At 46.6% G+C, this 27,500-nt stretch overlaps 1 protein-coding gene across 1 annotated transcript in view; it reads left to right on the forward strand.

The window, feature by feature from the left end:
- The window catches only part of LOC139366599 (transcriptional regulator ATRX-like), a 96,536-nt gene that overhangs the window by 54,822 nt on the left and 14,214 nt on the right, over positions 1-27,500 (forward strand). Inside the window, 13 exon segments of the mRNA XM_071104282.1 lie at positions 623-732; positions 4,547-4,693; positions 5,162-5,339; positions 5,423-5,560; positions 9,032-9,207; positions 11,360-11,477; positions 12,424-12,554; positions 14,106-14,200; positions 17,560-17,696; positions 18,043-18,190; positions 18,359-18,459; positions 18,935-19,043; positions 21,846-22,023. Coding sequence (XP_070960383.1) covers positions 623-732; positions 4,547-4,693; positions 5,162-5,339; positions 5,423-5,560; positions 9,032-9,207; positions 11,360-11,477; positions 12,424-12,554; positions 14,106-14,200; positions 17,560-17,696; positions 18,043-18,190; positions 18,359-18,459; positions 18,935-19,043; positions 21,846-22,023 — 1,766 coding nt within the window.

The raw sequence follows: 27,500 nt of genomic DNA on the forward strand, positions 1-27,500 counted from the left end.
TTAGTAGTAGTAGTAGCAGCATTAGTATTAGCAGCAGCATTAGTAGTAGTAGTAGTAGCAGCAGCATTAGTATTAGCAGCAGCATTAGTAGTAGTAGCAGCAGCATTAGTAGTAGTAGCAGTAGCATTAGTAGCAGCAGTAGTAGTAGTAGTAGTAGTAGTAGTAGTAGTAGTAGTAGCAGCAGCATTAGTAGTAGTAGTAGTAGTAGTAGTAGCAGCAGCATTAGTAGTAGTAGTAGTAGTAGCAGCAGCATTAGTAGTAGTAGTAGTAGTAGTAGTAGCAGCAGCATTAGTAGTAGTAGTAGTAGTAGCATTAGTAGTAGCGGTAGTAGTAGAACCAGCGGTAGTGGTAGTAGAATCAGCCGTAGTAGAACCAGCGGTAGTTGTAACAACCAAACCAACAGGTAGAGAACGTCTTTCATCATAATGTTGATGGTATAGTGAATGGAGTGCTGCTTTTACTTGTTTACTCATCAAGTTATTACCTCATCAAGTCATTACCTCATCAAGTCATTACCTCATCAAGTCATTACCATGCTTCACAGCAGTCTGCGTCAACGCCGAGCAGACACGTCTTCAGAAATGCTTTGGGTGTTGAGTGAGGTCTCTGTCTGTCTCTCTAGGGGTCCAGTTCATGTGGGACTGCTGTTGTGAGTCGGTGAAGAAAACCAACAAGAACTCTGGTTCTGGATGTATCCTGGCTCACTGTATGGGTCTGGGAAAAACACTGCAGGTCTGTACCACCCCAGCCACCTGTTGTTTCTGTTTGTTAGACTTTCATTTCTGTCTTCCTATAGAAAGGGGGGTGTTTCTCTGGTTGTGGGAGGAGCATAATGTCTACTTCCACCATTTATCTCATCTGACCCTGTAATTACCTGCTTTTACCACTAGGGGGTAATCCTGCACTGTACTCTGTTGCAGTACCTGCTTTTACCACTAGGGGGTAACCCTGCACACGTTCTACTTCACCCTTTGTCTCTGTACAGTGCATTCAGAAAGTATTCAGACCCCTTGACTTTTTCCACATTTTGTTACGTTACAGCCTTACTCTAAAATTGATTAAATAGACCCCCCCCCCCCCCTTCATCAATCTACACACACTACCCCATTATGACATCACACTACCCCATTATGACATCACACTACCCCATTATGACATCACACTACCCCATTATGACATCACACTACCCCATTATGACATCACACTACCCCATTATGACATCACACTACCCCATAATGACAAAGCAAAAATGTTTATTTAGATCTGTTTTCAAATGTCTTAAATAAAAAACATATCTCTCTGTATTCAGACCCTTTGCTATGAGACTCGAAATTGAGCTCATGTGCATCCTGTTTCCATTGATCATCCTTGAGATGTTTCTACAACTTGATTGGAGTCCACCTGTGGTAAATTCAATTGATTGGACATGATTTGGAAAGAAATACACCTGTCTATATAAGGTCCCACAGTTGACAGTGTATGTCAGAGCAAAAACCAAACCATGAGGTCAAAGGAATTGTCCGTGGAACTCTGAGACAGGATTGTGTTGAGGCACAGATCTGGGGAAGGGTACCAAAACGTTTCTGCAGCATTGAAGGTCCCCAAGAACACAGTGACCTCCATCATTCTGAAATGGAAGAAGTTTGGAACCACCAAGACTCTTCCTATAGCTGGCCGCCTGGCCAAACTGAGCAATCAGGGTAGAAGGGCCTTGGTCAGGGAGGCGACCAAGAATCCAATAGTCACTCTGACAGAGCTCCAGAGTTCCTCTTTGTAGATGGGAGAAACTTCCAGAAGGACAACCATCTCCGCAGCACTCCACCAAGCAGGTCTTTATGGTAGAATGGCCAGACAGAAGCCACTCCTCAGTAAAGGCACATGACAGCCTGCTTGGAGTTTGCCAAAAGGCACCTAGAGGATTCTGACTGTGAGAAACAGGATTCTCTGGTCTGATGAAACCAAGATTGAACTCTTTGGCCTGAATGCCAAGCTTCACGTCTGGATAAAACCTGGCACCATCCCTACGATGAAGCATGGTGGTGGCACCATCCCTACGGTGAAGCATGGTGGTGGCACCATCCCTACGGTGAAGCATGGTGGTGGCACCATCCCTACGGTGAAGCATGGTGGTGGCAGCATCCTTACGGTGAAGCATGGTGGTGGCAGCATCCCTACGGTGATGCATGGTGGTGGCAGCATCCCTACGGTGAAGCATGGTGGTGGCAGCATCCCTACGGTGATGCATGGTGGTGGCAGCATCCCTACGGTGATGCATGGTGGTGGCAGCATCCCTACGGTGATGCATGGTGGTGGCACCATCCCTACGGTGAAGCATGGTGGTGGCACCATCCCTACGGTGAAGCATGGTGGTGGCACCATCCCTACGGTGAAGCATGGTGGTGGCACCATCCCTACGGTGAAGCATGGTGGTGGCAGCATCCCTACGGTAAAGCATGGTGGTGGCAGCATCCCTACGGTGATGCATGGTGGTGGCAGCATCCCTACGGTGAAGCATGGTGGTGGCAGCATCCCTACGGTGATGCATGGTGGTGGCAGCATCCCTACGGTGATGCATGGTGGTGGCAGCATCCCTACGGTGAAGCATGGTGGTGGCAGCATCCCTACGGTGAAGCATGGTGGTGGCAGCATCCCTACGGTGAAGCATGGTGGTGGCAGCATCCCTACGGTGAAGCATGGTGGTGTCAGCATCATGCTGTGGGGATATTTTACAGCGGCAGAGACTTGGAAAACTTGTCAGAATAGATGAACGTAGCAAAGGACAGAGATCCTTGATGAAAACCTGTTTCAGAGCGCTCAGGACCTCCGACTAGGGCGAAGGTTCACCTTCCAACAGGACAACGACCCTATTGATTTATCGTTATGGGACAGTGTGTCTATGGGGTATTGAGTCATGAGGTTTTGAGTCGTTATGGGAGGGTATTGAGTCGTTATGGGGTATTGTCAGTAGTGTGTCATTTATGGGGGTAGTGTGTCTTGGGGTATTGTCTATCTGGTAGTGTGTCGTCTTGGGGGTATTGAGTCATGAGGTATTGTGTCATTATGGGGTATTGTCATTATGGGGTAGTGTGCCATTATGTGGGTATTGTGCATAGATTTATGAGGGGGAAAAAATAATTGTATCCATTGTATAATAAGGTTGTAACGGAACAAAATGTGGAAACAGTCTGAATACTTTCCCAATGCACTATAAATATATACTTTATCTAACCCTGTCTATATCACTAGGTGGTAACCCTACTCCACACACTACTGCTGTGTGACAAGTTAGACTTCTCTCTCTATGTGTATATATCTATACTGTATCTAACCCTGTCTAAATCACTAGGTGGTAACCCTACTCCACACACTACTGCTGTGTGACAAGTTAGACTTCTCTCTCTATGTGTATATATCTATACTGTATCTAACCCTGTCTATATCACTAGGTGGTAACCCTACTCCACACACTACTGCTGTGTGACAAGTTAGACTTCTCTCTCTATGTGTATATATCTATACTGTATCTAACCCTGTCTATATCACTAGGTGGTAACCCTACTCCACACACTACTGCTGTGTGACAAGTTAGACTTCTCTCTCTATGTGTATATATCTATACTGTATCTAACCCTGTCTATATCACTAGGTGGTAACCCTACTCCACACACTACTGCTGTGTGACAAGTTAGACTTCTCTCTCTATGTGTATATATCTATACTGTATCTAACCCTGTCTATATCACTAGGTGGTAACCCTACTCCACACACTACTGCTGTGTGACAAGTTAGACTTCTCTCTCTATGTGTATATATCTATACTGTATCTAACCCTGTCTATATCACTAGGTGGTAACCCTACTCCACACACTACTGCTGTGTGACAAGTTAGACTTCTCTCTCTATGTGTATATATCTATACTGTATCTAACCCTGTCTATATCACTAGGTGGTAACCCTACTCCACACACTACTGCTGTGTGACAAGTTAGACTTCTCTCTCTATGTGTATATATCTATACTGTATCTAACCCTGTCTATATCACTAGGTGGTAACCCTACTCCACACACTACTGCTGTGTGACAAGTTAGACTTCTCTCTCTATGTGTATATATCTATACTGTATCTAACCCTGTCTATATCACTAGGTGGTAACCCTACTCCACACACTACTGCTGTGTGACAAGTTAGACTTCTCTCTCTATGTGTATATATCTATACTTTATCTAACCCTGTCTATAGCACTAGGTGGTAACCCTACTCCACACACTACTGCTGTGTGACAAGTTAGACTTCTCTCTCTATGTGTATATATCTATACTGTATCTAACCCTGTCTATATCACTAGGTGGTAACCCTACTCCACACACTACTGCTGTGTGACAAGTTAGACTTCTCTCTCTATGTGTATATATCTATACTGTATCTAACCCTGTCTATATCACTAGGTGGTAACCCTACTCCACACACTACTGCTGTGTGACAAGTTAGACTTCTCTCTCTATGTGTATATATCTATACTGTATCTAACCCTGTCTATATCACTAGGTGGTAACCCTACTCCACACACTACTGCTGTGTGAAAAGTTAGACTTCTCCACGGCTCTGATCGTCTGTCCTCTCAACACCGTTCTCAACTGGCTCAATGAGTTTGAGAAGTGGCAGTACGGCTTCAAGGACGAGGAGAGTTTAGAGGTACACACACACACACACACACACACACACACACACACACACAGTTGAAGTCTAAAGTTTACATCCACTTATGTTGGAGTCATTAAACTTGTTTTTCAACCACTCCACAAATTTCTTGTTAACAAACTATAGTTTTGGCAAGTCGGTTAGGACATCTACTTTGTGCATGACACAAGTAGTTTCACCATCAATTGTTTACAGACAGATTATTCCACTTATAATTCACTGGATCACAATTCCAGTTGTCGTTTTCTGTAAAGAAATGCTCTAAATGACAATGTGTTTATTTGGGAGAAATGTTGTCAGAAGTTTATAGAATAAAACAAACATTTTAATTTGACCCAAACACATACCTATAAATAGTAACACCACAGATACAGATCATTATGCAGTGGTCTCTAGTTTTTTCCAGAGCTGTGTGTGTGTTTACGCTGTGTGTCGGTGTTCCCGCTCTGTGTCTGTCACTAGGTGACGGAGCTGGCCACGGTGAAGCGTCCTCAGGAGAGAGCGTCTGCTCTGCAGCAGTGGCAGGAGGATGGAGGAATCATGATCATTGGCTATGAGATGTACCGTAACCTCACACAGGGTAGAAACATCAAGAGCAAGAAACTCAAAGAGACCTTCCAGAAGACCCTGGTTGACCCAGGTAGGTAGAGGACACACACATGGTTATTTCTTGTATACAGTTTCTTCTCAACTCTCTCTGCTCTGTGTTGTCTCCCTCCCCAGGCCCAGACTTTGTGATCTGTGATGAGGGCCACATCTTGAAGAACGAGGCGTCGGCCATCTCTAAAGCCATGAACTCCATCAAGACCCGACGGAGAGTGGTGCTCACCGGCACACCGCTGCAGAACAACCTCATAGAGTGTATGTCCGTTACTTCCTGTTATATCCACACCGCTGCAGAACAACCTCATAGAGTGTATGTCCGTTACTTCCTGTTATATCCAGACCGCTGCAGAACAACCTCATAGAGTGTATGTCCGTTACTTCCTGTTATATCCACACCGCTGCAGAACAACCTCATAGAGTGTATGTCCGTTACTTCCTGTTATATCCACACCGCTGCAGAACAACCTCATAGAGTGTATGTCCGTTACTTCCTGTTATATCCACACCGCTGCAGAACAACCTCATAGAGTGTATGTCCGTTACTTCCTGTTATATCCAGATCGCTGCAGAACAACCTCAGAGAGTGTATGTCCGTTACTTCCTGTTATATCCACACCGCTGCAGAACAACCTCATAGAGTGTATGTCCGTTACTTCCTGTTATATCCACACCGCTGCAGAACAACCTCATAGAGTGTATGTCCGTTACTTCCTGTTATATACAGTTAGCCAAAATCAACCAGAACTTCCCATAGGGCAGGAGTCCATCTCCTGTTTCTGTAGAGTGAACCAGAGCGGCCCGTAGGGCAGGAGTCCATCTCCTGTTTCTGTAGAGTGAACCAGAACGGCCCGTAGGGCAGGAGTCCCTCTCCTGTTTCTGTAGAGGGAACCAGAACGGCCCGTAGGGCAGGAGTCCATCTCCTGTTTCTGTAGAGTGAACCAGAACGGCCCGTAGGGCAGGAGTCCATCTCCTGTTTCTGTAGAGGGAACCTGAATGGCCCGTAGGTCAGGAGTCCCTCTCCTGTTTCTGTAGAGTGAACCAGAACGGCCCGTAGGGCAGGAGTCCATCTCCTGTTTCTGTAGAGTGAACCAGAACGGCCCGTAGGGCAGGAGTCCCTCTCCTGTTTCTGTAGAGTGAACCAGAACTTCCCGTAGGGCAGGAGTCCATCTCCTGTTTCTGTAGAGGGAACCAGAACGGCCCGTAGGGCAGCAGTCCATCTCCTGTTTCTGTAGAGTGAACCAGAACTTCCCATAGGGCAGGAGTCCATCTCCTGTTTCTGTAGAGGGAACCAGAATGGCCCGTAGGGCAAGAGTCCCTCTCCTGTTTCTGTAGAGTGAACCAGAACGGCCCGTAGGGCAGGAGTCCATCTCCTGTTTCTGTAGAGGGAACCAGAACGGCCCGTAGGGCAGGAGTCCCTCTCCTGTTTCTGTAGAGGGAACCAGAACGGCCCGTAGGGCAGGAGTCCCTCTCCTGTTTCTGTAGAGTGAACCAGAACGGCCCGTAGGGCAGGAGTCCCTCTCCTGTTTCTGTAGAGTGAACCAGAACGGCCCGTAGGGCAGGAGTCCATCTCCTGTTTCTGTAGAGGGAACCAGAACGGCCCGTAGGGCAGGAGTCCCTCTCCTGTTTCTGTAGAGTGAACCAGAACGGCCCGTAGGGCAGGAGTCCCTCTCCTGTTTCTGTAGAGTGAACCAGAACGGCCCGTAGGGCAGGAGTCCCTCTCCTGTTTCTGTAGAGTGAACCAGAAAGGTCCGTAGGGCAGGAGTCCATCTCCTGTTTCTGTAGTGAGACAGCTTGATGTTCAGGATGCTCCATGACATACTAGCGTCCTGTCTATATTCAGGGTTTTTAGTGGGTATCTTAAGTATTCATACCCGAGAATATTTTTCACATTTTGTTCCTTTTCAGAGAGGGATTAAAATGGATTAAAATGTGATTGTTGTTGTTGTCTTCTATCTACACAATACTTCATAAATTCAAAGAGAGAAGCAAATTCTGCAAATGAAATTAGGCGAACTATTCGAATTTTAGCTACCAGGAAATGGCAGAGCGATTTCTGCATATTGCTTCTTTAAATCTTGACTGAGCTTGAAGAATTTTGAAACTGATTCACGGGAAAATATTGCACAATACAGGTGTGCAAAGCTCTTATGAGACTTACCTCAGAAGACTGACAGCTGTATTCACTCTTAGAGACTTACCCAGAAAGACTCACAGCTGTAGTCACTCTTAGAGACTTACCCAGAAAGACTCACAGCTGTATTCACTCTTAGAGACTTACCCAGAAAGACTCACAGCTGTAGTCGCTCTTAGAGACTTACCCAGAAACACTCACAGCTGTAATCACTCTTAGAGACTTACCTCAGAAGACTGACAGCTGTAGTCACTCTTAGAGACTTACCCAGAAAGACTCACAGCTGTAGTCACTCTTAGAGACTTACCCAGAAACACTCACAGCTGTAATCACTCTTAGAGACTTACCCAGAAACACTCACAGCTGTAATCACTCTTAGAGACTTACCCAGAAAGACTCACAGCTGTAGTCACTCTTAGAGACTTACCTCAGAAGACCTGACAGCTGTAGTCACTCTTAGAGACTTACCTCAGAAGACTGACAGCTGTAATCACTCTTAGAGACTTACCTCAGAAGACTGACAGCTGTAGTCACTCTCAGAGACTTACCCAGAAAGACTCACAGCTGTATTCACTCTTAGAGACTTACCCAGAAACACTCACAGCTGTAATCACTCTTAGAGACTTACCCAGAAACACTCACAGCTGTAATCACTCTTAGAGACTTACCCAGAAACACTCACAGCTGTAATCACTCTTAGAGACTTACCCAGAAAGACTCACAGCTGTAGTCACTCTTAGAGACTTACCTCAGAAGACCTGACAGCTGTAGTCACTCTTAGAGACTTACCTCAGAAGACTGACAGCTGTAATCACTCTTAGAGACTTACCTCAGAAGACTGACAGCTGTAGTCACTCTCAGAGACTTACCCAGAAAGACTCACAGCTGTATTCACTCTTAGAGACTTACCCAGAAACACTCACAGCTGTAATCACTCTTAGAGACTTACCCAGAAACACTCACAGCTGTAATCACTCTTAGAGACTTACCCAGAAAGACTCACAGCTGTATTCACTCTTAGAGACTTACCCAGAAACACTCACAGCTGTAATCACTCTTAGAGACTTACCCAGAAACACTCACAGCTGTAATCACTCTTAGAGACTTACCCAGAAAGACTCACAGCTGTAGTCACTCTTAGAGACTTACCTCAGAAGACCTGACAGCTGTAGTCACTCTTAGAGACTTACCTCAGAAGACTGACAGCTGTAATCACTCTTAGAGACTTACCTCAGAAGACTGACAGCTGTAGTCACTCTCAGAGACTTACCCAGAAAGACTCACAGCTGTAGTCACTCTCAGAGACTTACCCAGAAAGACTCACAGCTGTATTCACTGCCAGAGGTGATTCTAACATGTATTGACACACGGGGTGAATACTTATCTAATCAAGCTATATTAGTTTATTTCTCTTTTTTTATTTTATTTTTTACATTTCAGTTATTTGTTTAGATGGACGACAACAAAATTACAATGAAATCCTTTTTAAATCTCACATTGTAACACAACAAAATGTGACGAAATCCAAGAGGGCTGAATATTTAGGATACCACTGTGTATTTGAAAGTGTTCCAATGTGTGTGTGCCCTGTCCAGACCACTGCATGGTGAACTTCATCAAGGAGAACCTGCTGGGGTCAGTGAAGGAGTTCAGGAACCGCTTCGTCAACCCCATCCAGAACGGGCAGGCAGCAGACTCCACAGACCAGGATGTACGGATCATGAAGAAGAGGGCTCACATCCTCTACGAGATGCTCAATGGATGTGTTCAGGTAACACTGTGGGTAACGGGCGGCCCACCGCCTCCCTTTTGTAGGTGTTCAGGTAACACTGTGGGTAACGGGCGGCTCACATCCTCTACGAGATGCTCAATGGATGTGTTCAGGTAACACTGTGGGTAACGGGCGGCCCACAGCCTCCCTTTTGTAGGTGTTCAGGTAACACTGTGGGTAACGGGCGGCTCACATCCTCTACGAGATGCTCAATGGATGTGTTCAGGTAACACTGTGGGTAACGGGCGGCCCACAGCCTCCCTTTTGTAGGCCCGCGGATCCATTTCCAAAAACTGACCCCTCAGTTGAGGAACTCCGTCAGGTTCTCAACCTACTGTTGCTAGGCAGAATAGAGGAATTCACAAGGTGACATTTCTAATTGTGGTTGAGCATCTGCAGTTTCTGTCTTATGTCAATCACTGTCAATCACTCAATTAGTCATGTCAGCTAGCAATGTTTTAGATTGGTAAATTAGTCATGTCAGCTAGCAATGTTTTAGATTGGTAAATTAGTCATGTCAGCTAGCAATGTTTTAGATTGGTAAATTAGTCATGTCAGCTAGCAATGTTTTAGATTGGTAAATTAGTCAGCCGGTTGTCTAAACTTGTAGTAATATTTGCTGAATATAGACCGGGCACGCAGGACATGTGCCCAGGGGGCCCTGACCCCCAGGGGGCCCTGCTGACCTCGAGGGGGGCCCCCGTTCATTTTGTGAGTCACTCTCACTCAGATATCACATTATTAAGATTACAACATTTATGGAATTACAGGAAATTTGCTGTAAAACTGCAAATTTTTCCCCCCTGATGTCAAAAGGTGGAGAATTGCAGGAAATGTCCTTTAAAGTGATACCTTGGGATTTTGGAAATCAGTCCCTTAATCTACTTGCCCAGAGTCAGATGAACTTGTGGATACCACTGTACCACGTAAATCTCCGTTTTGGATGAGACAGACTTCATGACTTAATTGTCCTCCACTTTGTAGACCGTTTTGACACTAGAATAAGTATTTCTGACTGATATCGACAACCTCAGACTGTTTTCCAATGACAGGCTGTTTCCAATGACAGGCTGTTTCCAATGACAGACTGTTTTCCAATGACAGACTGTTTTCCAATGACAGACTGTTTTCCAATGACAGACTGTTTTCCAATGACAGACTGTTTTCCAATGACAGACTGTTTTCCAATGACAGACTGTTTTCCAATGACAGACTGTTTTCCAATGACAGACTGTTTTCCAATGACAGACTGTTTTCCAATGACAGACTGTTTTCCAATGACAGACTGTTTTCCAATGACAGACTGTTTTCCAATGACAGACTGTTTTCCAATGACAGACTGTTTTCCAATGACAGACTGTTTTCCAATGACAGACTGTTTTCCAATGACAGACTGTTTTCCAATGACAGACTGTTTTCCAATGACAGACTGTTTTCCAATGACAGACTGTTTTCCAATGACAGGCTGTTTTCCAATGACAGGCTGTTTTCCAATGACAGGCTGTTTTCCAATGACAGGCTGTTTCCAATGACAGGCTGTTTCCAATGACAGGCTGTTTTTTTTATTTTATTGTCTCTCTTTGACTGTGTCCCTCCCTTCTCAGAGAAGAGACTACTGTGTGTTTACTGGTCTCTCTGCTCTCTCTCCAGAGAAGAGACTACTGTGTGTTTACTGGTCTCTCTGCTCTCTCTCCAGAGAAGAGACTACCGTGTGTTTACTGGTCTCTGCTCTCTCTCCAGAGAAGAGACTACTGTGTGTTTACTGGTCTCTCTGCTCTCTCTCCAGAGAAGAGACTACTGTGTGTTTACTGGTCTCTGCTCTCTCTCCAGAGAAGAGACTACTGTGTGTTTACTGGTCTCTCTGCTCTCTCTCCAGAGAAGAGACTACCGTGTGTTTACTGGTCTCTGCTCTCTCTCTCCAGAGAAGAGACTACTGTGTGTTTACTGGTCTCTCTGCTCTCTCTCCAGAGAAGAGACTACCGTGTGTTTACTGGTCTCTCTGCTCTCTCTCCAGAGAAGAGACTACTGTGTGTTTACTGGTCTCTCTGCTCTCTCTCCAGAGAAGAGACTACCGTGTGTTTACTGGTCTCTGCTCTCTCTCTCCAGAGAAGAGACTACTGTGTGTTTACTGGTCTCTCTGCTCTCTCTCCAGAGAAGAGACTACTCTGCCCTGACCAAGTTCCTGCCTCCTAAACATGAGTACGTTGTGTCCGTCAGAGTCACGCCCATCCAGTGTACTCTATACCGACACTACCTGGAGCACTTAACAGGTACACACTAACCCCTATCCCATCTAGTGTACTCTATACCGACACTACCTGGAGCACTTAACAGGTACACATTAGGGCCCGGGGTAGCCGTGCTATTGGGGGTGGGGGCCCGGGGTAGCCCTGCTATTAGGGGGGGGTGGGGTCCCGGGGTAGCCCTGCTATTAGGGGGGGTGGGGTCCTGGGGTAGCCCTGCTATTAGGGGGGGTGGGGGCCCGGGGTAGCCCTGCTATTAGTGGGGGTGGGGGCCCGGGGTAGCCCTGCTATTAGGGGGGGTGGGGGCCCGGGGTAGCCCTGCTATTAGGGGGGGGTGGGGTCCTGGGGTAGCCCTGCTATTAGGGGGGGTGGGGTCCCGGGGTAGCCCTGCTATTAGGGGGGGGTGGGGTCCTGGGGTAGCCCTGCTATTAGGGGGGGTGGGGTCCTGGGGTAGCCCTGCTATTAGTGGGGGTGGGGGCCCGGGGTAGCCCTGCTATTAGGGGGGGTGGGGGCCCGGGGTAGCCCTGCTATTAGGGGGGGTGGGGCCCCGGGGTAGTCCTGCTATTAGGGGGGGTGGGATAGCCCTGCTATTAGGGGGGGTGGGATAGCCCTGCTATTAGGGGGGAGGGATAGCCCTGCTATAGGAGGGGGGAGGCTGGACTACATAAATGGCTCTGAGCCTCTCATGCATAACGCTACTTTCTGTCCCTAAATTATATACAAAATAAATATTAATATTTATTCATAACTAGCAACTGAACTGAATTTCAAGTAAAAATCAAAAAACCGAATAGAAAAGGAACAGAAAATCTCAAAACAACCGTGATTATAGCACTACAGTTGTTCCATCTCTCTGCTGGTGTTATGAGTGTGAGGGAGTGGTACCTTATTCAGCTACATCTGTGGTGGGTATGAAAGACATAATTCTCCCTCTCTCACGCACCTCTCTGTCTCGCTCTGTCTCTGTGGGCAGGTGCGGGGAACGTGGTGGAGGGGGGTCGGGGCCGAGCCGGGACCAAACTGTTCCAGGACTTCCAGATGCTCAGCAGAATCTGGACCCATCCCTGGTGCCTGCAGCTGGACTACATCAGCAAGGAAAACAAGGTACCCACACTTTTCCTGTATTTCCCCTCGCCCGGCTGTCTCTCTCCCCTCGCCCGGCTGTCTGTCTCTCCCCTCGCCCGGCTGTCTGTCTCTCCCCTCGCCCGGCTGTCTGTCTCTCTCCCCTCGCCCGTCTGTCTCTCTCCCCCCTCGCCCGGCTGTCTGTCTCTCTCCCCTCGCCCGTCTGTCTCTCTCCCCCCTCGCCCGGCTGTCTGTCTGTCTCTCCCCCCTCGCCCGGCTGTCTGTCTGTCTCTCCCCCCTCGCCCGGCTGTCTGTCTGTCTCTCCCCCCTCGCCCGGCTGTCTGTCTGTCTCTCCCCCCTCGCCCGGCTGTCTGTCTGTGTCTCTCCCCCCTCGCCCGGCTGTCTGTGTCTCTCCCCCCTCGCCCGGCTGTCTGTGTCTCTCCCCCCTCGCCCGGCTGTCTGTGTCTCTCCCCCCTCGCCCGGCTGTCTGTCTGTCTCTCCCTCCTCGCCCGGCTGTCTGTCATTCTCTCCCCCCTCGCCCGGCTGTCTGTCTGTCTCTCCCCCCTCGCCCGGCTGTCTGTCTGTCTCTCCCCCCTCGCCCGGCTGTCTGTCTCCCCCGTCGCCCGACTGCCTGTCTGTCTCCCCCCTCGCCCGGCTGTCTCCCCCCTCGCCCGGCTGTCTCCCCCCTCGCCCGGCTGTCTCCCCCCTCGCCCGGCTGTCTGTCTGTCTCTCCCCCCTCGCCCGGCTGTCTGTCTGTCTCTCCCCCCTCGCCCGGCTGTCTGTCTGTCTCTCCCCCCTCGCCCGGCTGCCTGTCTGTCTCTCCCCCCTCGCCCGGCTGCCTGTCTGTCTCCCCCCTCGCCCGGCTGTCTCCCCCCTCGCCCGGCTGTCTCCCCCCTCGCCCGGCTGTCTCCCCCCTCGCCCGGCTGTCTTCCCCCTCGCCCGGCTGTCTTCCCCCTCGCCCGGCTGTCCCCCCTCGCCCGGCTGTCCCCCCTCGCCCGGCTGTCTCCCCCCTCGCCCGGCTGCCTCCCCCCTCGCCCGGCTGTCTGTCTGTCTCTCCCCTCGCCCGGCTGTCTGTCTGTCTCTCCCCCCTCGCCCGGCTGTCTGTCTGTCTCTCCCCCCTCGCCCGGCTGTCTGTCTGTCTCTCCCCCCTCGCCCGGCTGTCTGTCTCTCTCCCCTCGCCCGGCTGTCTGTCTGTCTCACTCTTCCTCGCCCGGCTGTCTGTCTGTCTGTCTCTCCCCCCTCGCCCGGCTGCCTGTCTGTCTCTCTCCCCTCGCCCGGCTGTCTGTTTGAATATTTTTGGCCTGCTTGTAGCTTTGAGGTCTTTGTACTTGTCTTGGAAAATAATCTAAGAGAAACTCTTTATTATCCCATGTTCCCGCTCTTTGTTGACTCTGTCTCGGGGACAGGGCTTCTGACTGTGTCTCGGGGCTTCTGACTGTGTCTCGGGGCTTCTGACTGTGTCTCGGGGCTTCTGACTGTGTCTCGGGGCTTCTGACTGTGTCTCGGGGCTTCTGACTGTGTCTCGGGGCTTCTGACTGTGTCTCGGGGCTTCTGACTGTGTCTCGGGGCTTCTGACTGTGTCTTGTGTTTTAGGGGTACTTTGACGAGGACAGCATGGACGAGTTCATCGCCTCGGAGACCGAGGAGTCTTCCATGAGCATGACCTCTGAAGACGAGAAACAGAAAAAGTAACCACATATTATTTACAGGGATGTGAACTCGTCACTTTTTTTCTGCGTAATTCACCATCCTGTAATTCACCATCCTGTAATTCACCATCCTGTAATTCACCATCCTGTAATTCACCATCCTGTAATTCACCATCCTGTAATTCACCATCCTGTAGATCCATGAAAGAAAAAAAACATCCCAACACATCTACTATATCAGAGTGGTGTCAATGTATTCCCAACACATCTACTATATCAGAGTGGTGTCAGATGTATTCCCAGCACATCTACTATATCAGAGTGGTGTCAGATGTATTCCCAGCACATCTACTATATCAGAGTGATGTCAGATGTATTCCCAATACATCTACTATATCAGAGTGGTGTCAGATGTATTCCCAACACATCTACTATATCAGAGTGATGTCAGATGTAATCCCAACACATCTACTATATCAGTGATGTCAGATGTATTCCCAACACATCTACTATATCAGAGTGATGTCAGATGTATTCCCAACACATCTACTATATCAGAGTGATGTCAGATGTATTCCCAACACATCTACTATATCAGTGATGTCAGGTGTAATTCCCAACACATCTACTATATCAGAGTGATGTCAGATGTATTCCCAACACATCTACTATATCAGTGATGTCAGATGTATTCCCAACACATCTACTATATCAGAGTGATGTCAGATGTATTCCCAACACATCTACTATATCAGAGTGATGTCAGATGTATTCCCAACACATCTACTATATCAGTGATGTCAGGTGTAATTCCCAACACATCTACTATATCAGAGTGATGTCAGATATATTCCCAACACATCTACTATATCAGTGATGTCAGGTGTAATTCCCAACACATCTACTATATAAGAGTGATGTCAGATATATTCCCAACACATCTACTATATCAGTGATGTCAGGTGTAATTCCCAACACATCTACTATATCAGAGTGATGTCAGATATATTCCCAACACATCTACTATATCAGTGATGTCAGGTGTAATTCCCAACACATCTACTATATCAGAGTGATGTCAGATATATTCCCAACACATCTACTATATCAGTGATGTCAGGTGTAATTCCCAACACATCTACTATATCAGAGTGGTGTCAGATGTATTCCCAACACATCTACTATATCAGTGATGTCAGGTGTAATTCCCAACACATCTACTATATCATAGTGATGTCAGATATATTCCCAACACATCTACTATATCAGTGATGTCAGGTGTAATTCCCAACACATCTACTATATCAGAGTGATGTCAGATATATTTCCAACACATCTACTATATCAGTGATGTCAGGTGTAATTCCCAACACATCTACTATATAAGAGTGATGTCAGATATATTCCCAACACATCTACTATATCAGTGATGTCAGGTGTAATTCCCAACACATCTACTATATCAGAGTGATGTCAGATATATTCCCAACACATCTACTATATCAGAGTGGTGTCAGATGCATTCCCAACACATCTACTATATCAGTGATGTCAGGTGTAATTCCCAACACATCTACTATATCATAGTGATGTCAGGTGTAATTCCCAACACATCTACTATATAAGAGTGGTGTCAGATATATTCATCCAGTATCAGGTGTGACAGCTGTTTGACTGCAGTCATTGGTCCGGTCGGCTGCTTCCTCTAACCAGTCATTGGTCCGGTCGGCTGCTTCCTCTAACCAGTCATTGGTCCGGTCGGCTGCTTCCTCTAACCAGTCATTGGTCCGGTCCGTTGCTTCCTCTAACCAGTCATTGGTCCGGTGACTGTCTTATCGTACTGTAATATACAACCTTGTACTGCTGACTGTCTAATCGTACTGTAATATACAACCTGACTGTCTTATCATACTGTAATATACAACCTGACTGTCTTATCATACTGTAATATACAACCCTTTACTGCTGACTGTCTTATCATACTGTAATATACAACCTGACTGTCTTATCATACTGTAATGTACAACCTGACTGTCTTATCGTACTGTAATATACAACCTTGTACTGCTGACTGTCTTATCGTGCTGTAATATACAACCTGACTGTCTTATCGTACTGTAATATACAACCTTGTACTGCTGACTGTCTTATCGTACTGTAATATACAACCTTGTACTGCTGACTGTCTTATCGTACTGTAATATACAACCTGACTGTCTTATCATACTGTAATATACAACCTGACTGTCTTATCATACTATAATATACAACCTGACTGTCTTATCATACTGTAATATACAACCCTTTACTGCTGACTGTCTTATCATACTGTAATATACAACCTGACTGTCTTATCATACTGTAGTATACAACCTTGTACTGCTGACTGTCTTATCATACTGTAATATACAACCTGACTGTCTTATCATACTGTAGTATACAACCTTGTACTGCTGACTGTCTTATCATACTGTAATATACAACCTGACTGTCTTATCATACTGTAATATACAACCTGACTGTCTTATCGTACTGTAATATACAACCTTGTACTGCTGACTGTCTTATCGTACTGTAATATACAACCTGACTGTCTTATCATACTGTAATATACAACCTTTTACTGCTGACTGTCTAATCGTACTGTAATATACAACCTGACTGTCTTATCATACTGTAATATACAACCTTGCACTGCTGACTGTCTTATCGTACTGTAATATACAACCTGACTGTCTTATCATACTGTAGTATACAACCTTGTACTGCTGACTGTCTTATCATACTGTAATATACAACCTGACTGTCTTATCATACTGTAATATACAACCTGACTGTCTTATCATACTGTAATGTACAACCTGACTGTCTTATCATACTGTAATGTACAACCTGACTGTCTTATCATACTGTAATGTACAACCTGACTGTCTTATCATACTGTAATGTACAACCTGACTGTCTTATCATACTGTAATGTACAACCTGACTGTCTTATCGTACTGTAATATACAACCTGACTGTCTTATCATACTGTAGTATACAACCTTGTACTGCTGACTGTCTTATCATACTGTAATATACAACCTGACTGTCTTATCATACTGTAATATACAACCTGACTGTCTTATCATACTGTAATGTACAACCTGACTGTCTTATCATACTGTAATGTACAACCTGACTGTCTTATCATACTGTAATGTACAACCTGACTGTCTTATCATACTGTAGTATACAACCGTGTACTGCTGACTGTCTTATCATACTGTAATATACAACCGGACTGTCTTATCATACTGTAATGTACTGCTGACTGTCTTACCATACTGTAATATACAACCTGACTGTCTTATCATACTGTGATATACAACCTTGCTCTGCTCTCCCCCCTGTAGGAAGAAGAAGCGGGGGAAGGCCAGGAAGAAGGACAGTGACTCAGACAGTGATGCTCTAGAGGTGATAAAGGAGTGGAACACCAGCTCCCGAGGGGGAGACCCTTCCAGCCGCAACCGGGCGGAGCCAGAGGAGGAAGGTATAGAAATACAATTATATAGAGCCTGTAGATGGTTACCTCACTAGAAATGTGTGGGTGGGATGTTATGGTGTCAGGAAGGGAATGTTGAAGTAAGGTTTGCTCTGTTAGAACAAAGAGTATGATAGAATTATTCTTTCACTTTGACAAAGTATTTTGTGTCGATTGTTGACAACAACAAAAAACAGACAATTAAATCCATTTTAATCCCACTTTGTAACACAATAAAAATGTGAAGAAATCGAAGGGGTCTGAATACTTTTGAAAGGCACTGTACATAACATGAACCATCTGAGCTCACTGCTCCAGCTCTGACCTCTAACCCTCGCCCTCTGCTCTCTCCCAGTGCGGCCAGCTTCCAGCCCTGGCACCAGGAGTCCTGACTGGCACAAGGAGTTTGTTACGGAGGCCGACTCTGAGATCCTGGAGCATTCTGGGAAGATGGTGCTGCTGTTTGAGATCCTCCGTATGGCCGAGGAGGTGGAGGACAAAGTGTAAGGAGCCGAGCTCTGGAGACATGGAACACATTGTGCTGAATTGATCAATGCTAAGTGCTTGAATGAAATCCTTGAAAATGGCTCGGTGGGACTGTTTCCCTGTTTTAAATGTCCTGTTAACATGACAGTCTAGTGATGTTGACGCGTCTTCTGTCCCCTCATCAGTCTGGTGTTCAGTCAGTCTCTGATCTCTCTGGACCTGATTGAAGACTTCCTGGAGCTGGCTGGCCGAGCCAAAGAGGAGGAGAAACAGTCTCCCTACAAAGGTACTATACTGCCCTAACCTCTACCCCCTCTAACCTCTACCCCCCCTTAACCTCTACCCCCCCTAACCTCTATTACCTCTCTCTCTGTATTGTGATGTTGCAGACTTGGTTCTGCCTCCTTCTCATTGAGTATTGAAGACTGACTTGGTACTGCAGGTTGCCATTAGCTACTAAATTATGCTTGTAACTTATTGTTTGATATAAATTCCTTTTCCCCTTTCATTATAGTGCAGGATCCTGTTTTCTGCTAACAGTAGTACCTGCGATACTGTGGTCATCCTTACACTTAATTGCTTCAACGAGGGGCTTCACTCCTGGCCCAGAGTCTAGTGATGCGTTTTGAAACTAGGCCTGTTGAAGGATTGGTTTGGGAGAAGGCTTGCCTATTGACTACCTAAACTGAAGCTGACAGGAAAGGTCAAACTGTATGCTGACTGTAGTCTCTGAAAACTGTTGTCTGTGTTTACCTGTGCAGGTGAGGGGAAGTGGTTCCGGAACATAGACTACTACCGCTTGGACGGCTCCACCAACGCCCTGAACCGGAAGAAGTGGGCAGAAGAGTTCAATGACACCAGCAACGTCCGGTAAACTACACCCGGCTCGCCACCAAACGACACCCGGCTCGCCACCAAACGGCACCCGGCTCACCACTAAACGGCACCCGGCTCGCCACTAAGCGACACCCGGCTCGCCACCAAAACGGCACCAGGCTCGCCACCAAACGGCACCCGGCTCGCCACCAAACGGCACCCGGCTCGCCACTAAACGGCACCCGACTCGCCACTAAACGGCACCCGGCTCGCCACCAAACGGCACCCGGCTCGCCACTAAACGGCACCCGGCTCGCCACTAAACGGCACCCGGCTCGCCACCAAACGGCACCCGGCTCGCCACCAAACGGCACCCGGCTCGCCACCAAACGGCACCCGGCTCGCCACCAAACGACACCCGGCTCGCCACCAAACGGCACCCGGCTCGCCACCAAACGGCACCCGGCTCGCCACCAAACGGCACCCGGCTCGCCACCAAACGGCACCCGGCTCGCCACCAAACGACACCCGGCTCGCCACTAAACTACACCCGGCTCGCCACCAAACGGCACCCGGCTCGCCACTAAACATCAAATCAAATGTATTTATAAAGCCCTTCTTACATCAGCTGATGTCACAAAGTGCTGTACAGAAACCCAGCCTAAAACCCCAAACAGCAAGCAATGCAGGTGTAGAAGCATGGTGGCTAGGAAAAACTCCCTAGAAAGGCCAAAATCTAGGAAGAAACCTAGAGAGGAACCAGGCTATGTGGGGTGGCCAGTCCTCTTCTGGCTGTGCCGGGTGGAGATTATAACAGAACATGGCCAAGATGTTCAAATGTTCATAAATGACCAGCAGGGTCAAATAATAATAATCACAGTGGTTGTCGAGGGTGCAACAGGTCAGCACCTCAGGAGTAAATGTCTGTTGGCTTTTCATAGCTGATCATTCAGAGTATCTCTACCGCTCCTGCTGTCTCTAGAGAGTTGAAAACAGCAGGTCTGGGACAGGTAGCACATCCGGTGAACAGGTCAGGGTTCCATAGCCGCAGGCAGAACAGTTGAAACTGGAGCAGCAGCACGTCCAGGTGGACTGGGGACAGCAAGGAGTCATCATGCCAGGTAGTCCTGAGGCATGGTCCTAGGGCTCAGGTCCTCCGAGAGGGGAGGGACAGAGACAGGGAGAATACTTACCCTCCCACCTGGCCAACATCCAGATTGCAGAACACCAAATTCAAATACAGAAATACTCATTATAAAAATTCAGAAAACAAAACAAATTTGACATAGGTTTAAAGATGAACTTCTTGTGAATCCAACCACGGTGTCAGATTTTTAAAAATGCTTTACGGCAAAAGCATACCTTGCGATTATTTCAGGTATTCGGGGGGTCAGGGGACACTGTCCGAAGATACCCCTGGAAAGTGCCAACCATGTTGGAGTCGATGATGGCTCCGAAAGCCTTTTGGAGTGGGTCTGTGGACTTTTCCATGTGAATATTAAAATCACCAAAAATTTGAATATTATCTGCCATGACTACAAGGTCCGATAGGAATTCAGGGAAGGAACACTGGCTATTTAATTGTGGAGCTAGGGGAGTTAGAGCCCTGTCTATGTCCGTAGATGAGAGCACCCCTCCAGCTAGGATGGAGCCCGTCACTCCTCAGCAGGCCAGGCTTGGTCCTGTTTGTGGGGGAGTCCCAGAAACGGCGCCAATTATCTTTGGGAGGGGTGGAAAACCGTTCCCAAACAGAGATTGGAAACACTCCCCCCCTAAATGTGAGGAGGAAACGCCCCCCCCTAAATGTGAGGAAGAAACGCTCCCCCCCTAAATGTGAGGAGGAAACGCTCCCCCCCCCCCCCTAAATGTGAGGAGGAAACGCTCCCCCCCTAAATGTGAGGAGGAAACGCTCCCCCCCTAAATGTGAGGAGGAAACGCTCCCCCCCTAAATGTGAGGAGGAAACGCTCCCCCCCTAAATGTGAGGAGGAAACGCTCCCCCCCTAAATGTGAGGAGGAAACGCTTCCCCCCTAAATGTGAGGAGGAAACGCTCCCCCCCTAAATGTGAGGAGGAAACGCTCCACCCCCCCTAAATGTGAGGAGGAAACGCCTCCCACCTAAAATGGGGTGGCCAGAGACAATTTCTGAATTACCATCACATCTTTATAGGGACGTTAGAAGCTGAAGCTATGTTTTTGACCTCTGTTTCATCCTAACATCACTGGTGCCGACGTGGATAACAATATTTTACCTTTTAACTAGGCAAGTCAGTTAAGAACAAATTCTTATTTTCAATGATGGCCTAGGAACAGTGGGTTTAACTGCCTGTTCAGGGGCAGAACGACAGATTTGTACCTTGGACTAGTAACCTTCCGGTTACTAGTCCAACACTCTAACCACTAGGCTACCCTGCCGTCCCAATATCTCTATACTCTCTACAAACGACACCCGGTAGGTACCCTGGTAGTACAAACATGTTTTTAATAGTCCTGTCCCTTCATAGTTGATATTGTAATGTAGGCATCTTCAATAAGAGGAAGTTGGTTCTATCATTGCTCCCTTCTTACTTTCTCCTCCCTCTCTACCTCTCCCCCATCTCTCCTCTACCTCTCCTCTCCCCCATCTCTCCTCTCTACCTCTCCTCTCCCCCATCTCTCCTCTCCCCCATCTATCCTCTCTACCTCTCCTCTCCCCCATCTATCCTCTCTACCTCTCCTCTCCCCCATCTCTCCTCTCTACCTCTCCTCTCCCCCATCTCTCCTCTCTACCTCTCCTCTCCCCCCATCTCTCCTCTCTACCTCTCCTCTCCCCCATCTCTCCTCTCTACCTCTCCTCTCCCCCATCTCTCCCTCTGTAGAGGTCGGTTGTTCCTGATCTCGACCAGGGCTGGTTCTCTGGGCATCAACCTGATAGGAGCTAACAGGGTCATCATCTTCGACGCGTCCTGGAACCCGTCGTACGACATCCAGAGTATCTTCAGGCTCTACCGCTTCGGACAGCTCAAGACCTGCTACGTCTACCGATTCCTGGCTCAGGTAACCAGCCAGTCAGCCAGCCAGCCAACCAACCAGTCAGTTAGCCAGTCAACCAGCCAGTCAAGTCAGCCAGCCAACCAGCCAGCCAGCCAGTCAAGTCAGCCAGCCAACCAACCAGTCAGCCAACCAACCAGTCAGTTAGCCAGTCAACCAGCCAGTCAAGTCAGCCAGCCAACCAGCCAGTCAGCCAACAAGCCAGCCAGCCAGTCAGTCCATCACATAATACTCAGCAGAGTTCAGACTAAAATCAGGACAACGAAGGTGTATTGTAGTGGCATATTTAGCAAAACAGAAGCTGACGTGTTTGAGTGATCTGAGGGAAATGTGTGTCTAATATGGTCATACATTGGACAGGAGGTTAGGAAGTGCAGCTCAGTTTCCACCTCATTTTGTGGGCAGTGAGCACATAGCCTGTCTTCTCTTGAGAGCCATGTCTGCCTAGGGCGGCCTTTCTCAATAGCAAGGCTATGCTCACTGAGTCGAAGCTTTCCTTAAGTTTGGGTCAGTCACCGTGGTCAGGTATTCTGCCACTGTGTACTCTCTGTTTAGGGCCAGATAACATTCTAGTTTGCTCAGTTTTTTTGTAATACTTTCCAATGTGTCAAGTAATTATCTTTTTGTTTTCTCATGATTTGGTTGGGTCTAGTCGAAAGTTTACATACACTTAGTTTACTTACACTTGGAGTCATTAACTCGTTTTTCAACCACTCCACAAATATCTTGTTAACAAACTATATCGTTTTGGCAAGTCGGTTAGGACATCTACTTTGTGCATGACACAAGTCATGTTTACAGACAGATTATTTCACTTATAATTCACTTTCACAATTTCAGTGGGTCAGATGTTTACATACACTAAGTTGACTGTGCCTTTAAACAGCTCGGAAAATTCCAGAAAATGAATTCATGGCTTTAAAAACTTCTGATAAGCTAATTGACATCATTTGAGTCAATTGGAAATGTACCTTTGGATGTATTTCAAGGCCTTCCTTCAAACTCAGTGCCTCTTTGCTTGACATCATGGGAAAATCAAAAGAAATCAGCCAAGCCAATTGTAGACCTCCACAAGTCTGGTTCATCCTTGGGAGCAATTTCCAAACACCTGAAGGTACCACATTCATCTGTATAAACACTAGTACTCAAGTACAAACACCATGGGACCACGCAGCTGTCATACCACTCAGAAAGGAGACGCGTTCTGTCTCCTAGAGATTAATGTACTGTGGTGTTAAAAGTGCAAATCAATCCCAGAACAACAGCAAAGGACCTTGTGAAGATGCTGGAGGAAACAGGTACAAAAGTATCTATATCCACAGTAAAACGAGTCCTATATCGACATAACCTGAAAGGCCGCTCAGCATGGAAGAAGCCTCTGCTCCAAAACCGCCATAAAAAAGCCAGACTATGGTTTGCAACTGCACATGGGAACAAAGATCGTACTTTTAGGAGAAATGTCCTCTGGTCTGATGAAACAAAAATAGAAAAATAAAAATAGAACTGTTTGGCCATAATGACCATCGTTATGTTTCGAGGAAAAAGGGGGAAGCTTCCAAGCCGAAGAGCACCATCTCAACCGTGAGGCACGGGGGTGGCAGCATCATGTTGTGGGGGTGCTTTGCTGCAGGAGGGACTGGTGCACTTCACAAAATAGATGGCATCATGAGGAACGAAAATTATGTGGATATATTGAAGCAACATCTGAAGACATCAGCCAGGAAGTTAAAGCTTGGTCGCAAAATGGTCTCCCAAATGAACAATGACCCCAAGCATACTTCCAAAGTTGTGGCAAAATGGCTTAAAGACAACAGTCAAGGTATTGGAGTAGCCATCACAAAGCTCTAACTTAAATCCAATACAAAATGTGTGGGCAGAACTGAAAAGGCGTGTGCGAGCAAGGAGGCCAACAAACCTGACTCCGTTACACCAGCTCTGTCAGGAGGAATGGGCCAAAAAACGTATTGTGGGAAGCTTGTGGAAGGCTACGAAAAGTTTGACCCAAGTTAAACAAAGACATGAAGACTTTGCCTCTGTTTTGTTGTTTTTCTCAAATAGGGTGTACAGGGTGACGTACGTAATTTGGTAAAAAGCCTTTTTGACATGCGCTCAGTACATTGAGTCTGCTGTTAACCTCTCTGGGATATGTGGGACGGTAGAGAAAATGAATCACTAACCATTGATGATCTTCATCAGATGACACTCGTAAGACTTCATGTTACACAATACATGTTTGTTTTGCTTTATAAAGTTTATATTTATATACAAAAATCAGAGTTTACATTGACGCGTTATGTTCAGTAGTTCTAAAACATCCGGTGATTTTGCAGAGAGCCTCAATTTACAGCAGAAATACTCATAATAAACATTGATAAAAGATACAACTATTATGCATGGAATTATAGATACACTTCTCCTTAATGCAACCGCTGTGTAAGATTATTATTTTATTTTTTTATATGGAAAAAGCACACCATGCAATAATCTGAGTACGGCGCTCGGAGACCAAACCAGCCAAAGAGATATCCGCCATGTTGCGCAGTCAACATTAGTCAGAAATAGCATTATAAATATTCACTTACCTTCAGAATGCACTCCCAGGAATCCACAATAAATGCTTGATAAAGTTCATAATTCATGTCCAAATACCTCCTTTTTGTTAGGGTGTTTGGTAAACAAATCCAAACGCACATGCAAGTCCAGCCGAAAGGTCGGACGAAAAGTCCAAAAAGTTATATTACAGTTCGTAGAAGCATGTCAAACGAAGTATGGAATCAATCTTTAGGATGTTTTTATCATAAATCTTCAATAATGTTCCAACCGGAGAATTCCTTTGTCTTCAGAAAAGCAATGGAACGCAAACTAACTCTCACGTGACCACGTGTCACGAGCTTGTGGCACTCTGCCAGATACCTGGGTCAATCCCCTCTCATTCAGTCACACATCACAGTAGAAGCATCAAACAAGGTTCTAAAGACGGTTGACATCTAGTGGAAGACTTAGGAAGTGCAGTATGACCCCATTTACACTGTATATTGGAATGACAAAGAGTTGAAAAACTACAAACCTCAGATTTCCCACTTCCTGGTTGGATTTTTTTCAGGTTTTCGCCTGCCATATGAGTTCTGTTATAGTCAGACATCATTCAAACAGTTTTAGAAACTTCAGAGTGTGTCCTATCCAAATATACTAATTTTCATATTCTAGCTTTTATGAGTAGCAGGCAGTTTACTCTGGGCACCTTATTCATCCAAGCTATTCAATACTGCCCCCCAGTCACCAAGAAGTTAATGATAATGCAGAAGATTTTCCCAAGGTTGCTGTTGACACATATCCCACAGTAGTTTTTGGGGTCAAATTTGTCTCCACTTTTGTGGATTGGGGTAATCAGTCCTTGGTTCCAAATATTGGGGAAGATGCCAGAGCTAAGGGTGATGTTAAACAGTTTTAGTATAGTGAATTAGAATTTGTGGTCTGTATATTTTATCATTTCATTGAGGATACCATCAACACTACCAGCCTTTTTGGGTTGGAGGGTTTGTAATTTTGTCCTGTAGTTCATTGGAGGTAATTGGAGAATCCAGTGGGTTCTGGTCTTTAATAGTTGATTCTAAGATTTGTATTTGATCATGTATATGTTTTGGCTGTTTGTTCTTTGTTATAGAGCCAAAAAGATGGGAGAAGTGGTTTACCCATACATCTCCATTTTGGATAGATAATTCTTCGTTTTGTCTGTTTAGTGTTTTCCAATTTTCCCAGAAGTGGTTAGAGTCTTTGGATTACTCAATAACATTGAGCTGATATCTGACGTGCTGTTCCCTCTTTTTCTGTAGTGTATTTCTGTATTGTTTTAGTGATTCCCCATAGTGAAGGCGTAGACTCAGGTTTTAGTGAAGGTTTTCTGAGAAAACCCAGGTTTTCTGGGTCTCTATGTTTTTGGCTGGATAGATTTCTCTATTTCTTTCTTAGGTTTTTGCATTCTTCATCAACCCATTTGGCTTTTTTGGTTGACATTTTTATATTTGAAAGGGAAGCTTAGAGGTCAAATATACTGGTTAGGTTATTGCCAAGTTTACACCTTCACTATTACAGTGGAACGTTTTGTCCAGGAAGTTGTCTAAAAGGGATTGAATGTGTTGTTGCCTAATAATTGTTTTTTGGTAGGTTTCCACACTACTTTCCTTCCATCTATAGTATTTCTTAATATTATTCAGTTCCTCTGGCTTTGATGCCTCATGATTGAGTATTGCTCTGTTCAAGTAGACTGTGATTTTGCTGTGATCTGATAGGCGATGGGCTCACTGTGAACTCTGAGAGACTCTGGGTTGAGGCCCGTGATAAAGTAGTCTACAGTACTACTGCCAAGAGATGAGCTATAGGTGTATCCTTCGTAGGAGTCCCCTCGAAGCCTATCATTGACTATGTACATACCCAGCGTGCGACAGAGCTGCAGGAGTTGTGACCCATTTTTGTTGGTTATGTTGTCGTTGTTGTGTCTAGGGGGGCATATGGGGGAGGGAATGCTGTCACCTCCAGGTAGGCGTTTGTCCCCCTGTGTGCTGAGGGTGTCAGGTTCTTGTCCAGTTCTGGCATTTAGGTCGCCACAGACTAGTACCTCTCCCTGTGCCTGGAAATGATTGATTTCCCCCTCCAGGATGGAGAAGCTGTCTTCATTAATGTGTGGGGATTCTAGTGGGGGGATATAGGTAGCACACAGGAGGACATTTTTCTCTGTTAAGATCATTTCCTTATGAATTTCTAGACAAATGTAAAATGTTGCTGTTTTGGCTAATTTAATAGTGTGTTAGGTCTGATATATACCAAATTAGCATACCACCTGAGTCCCTTCCCTGTTTCACACCTGGTAGTGTGGTGGATGGGACTACCAGCTCTCTGTAACCTAGAGGGCAACCAGTGGGTCCATCTCCTCTATACCACACACCTGGTAGTGTGGTGGATGGGACTACCAGCTCTCTGTAACCTAGAGGACAACCAGTGGGTCTGTCTCCTCTATGCCACCCACCTGGTAGTTTGGTGGATGGGACTACCAGCTCTCTGTAACCTAGAGGACAACCAGTGGGTCCATCTCCTCTATACCACCCACCTGGTAGTGTGGTGGATGGGACTACCAGCTCTCTGTAACCTAGAGGGCAACCAGTGGGTCCATCTCCTCTATACCACCCACCTGGTAGTGTGGTGGATGGGACTACCAGCTCTCTGTAACCTAGAGGGCAACCAGTGGGTCCATCTCCTCTATACCGCTCACCTGGTAGTGTAGTGGATGGGACTACCAGCTCTCTGTAACCTAGAGGACAACCAGTGGGTCCATCTCCTCTATACCACCCACCTGGTAGTGTGGTGGATGGGACTACCAGCTCTCTGTAACCTAGAGGGTAACCAGTGGGTCCATCTCCTCTATACCATGTTTCTTGTAGGATGACAATGTGTATTTCTGATTTATTTGGTGAAGTCCAGGTTCCTGC

This window comes from Oncorhynchus clarkii, chromosome 14, assembly GCF_045791955.1.
Source record: "Oncorhynchus clarkii lewisi isolate Uvic-CL-2024 chromosome 14, UVic_Ocla_1.0, whole genome shotgun sequence".
Lineage (NCBI taxonomy): Eukaryota > Metazoa > Chordata > Actinopteri > Salmoniformes > Salmonidae > Oncorhynchus > Oncorhynchus clarkii.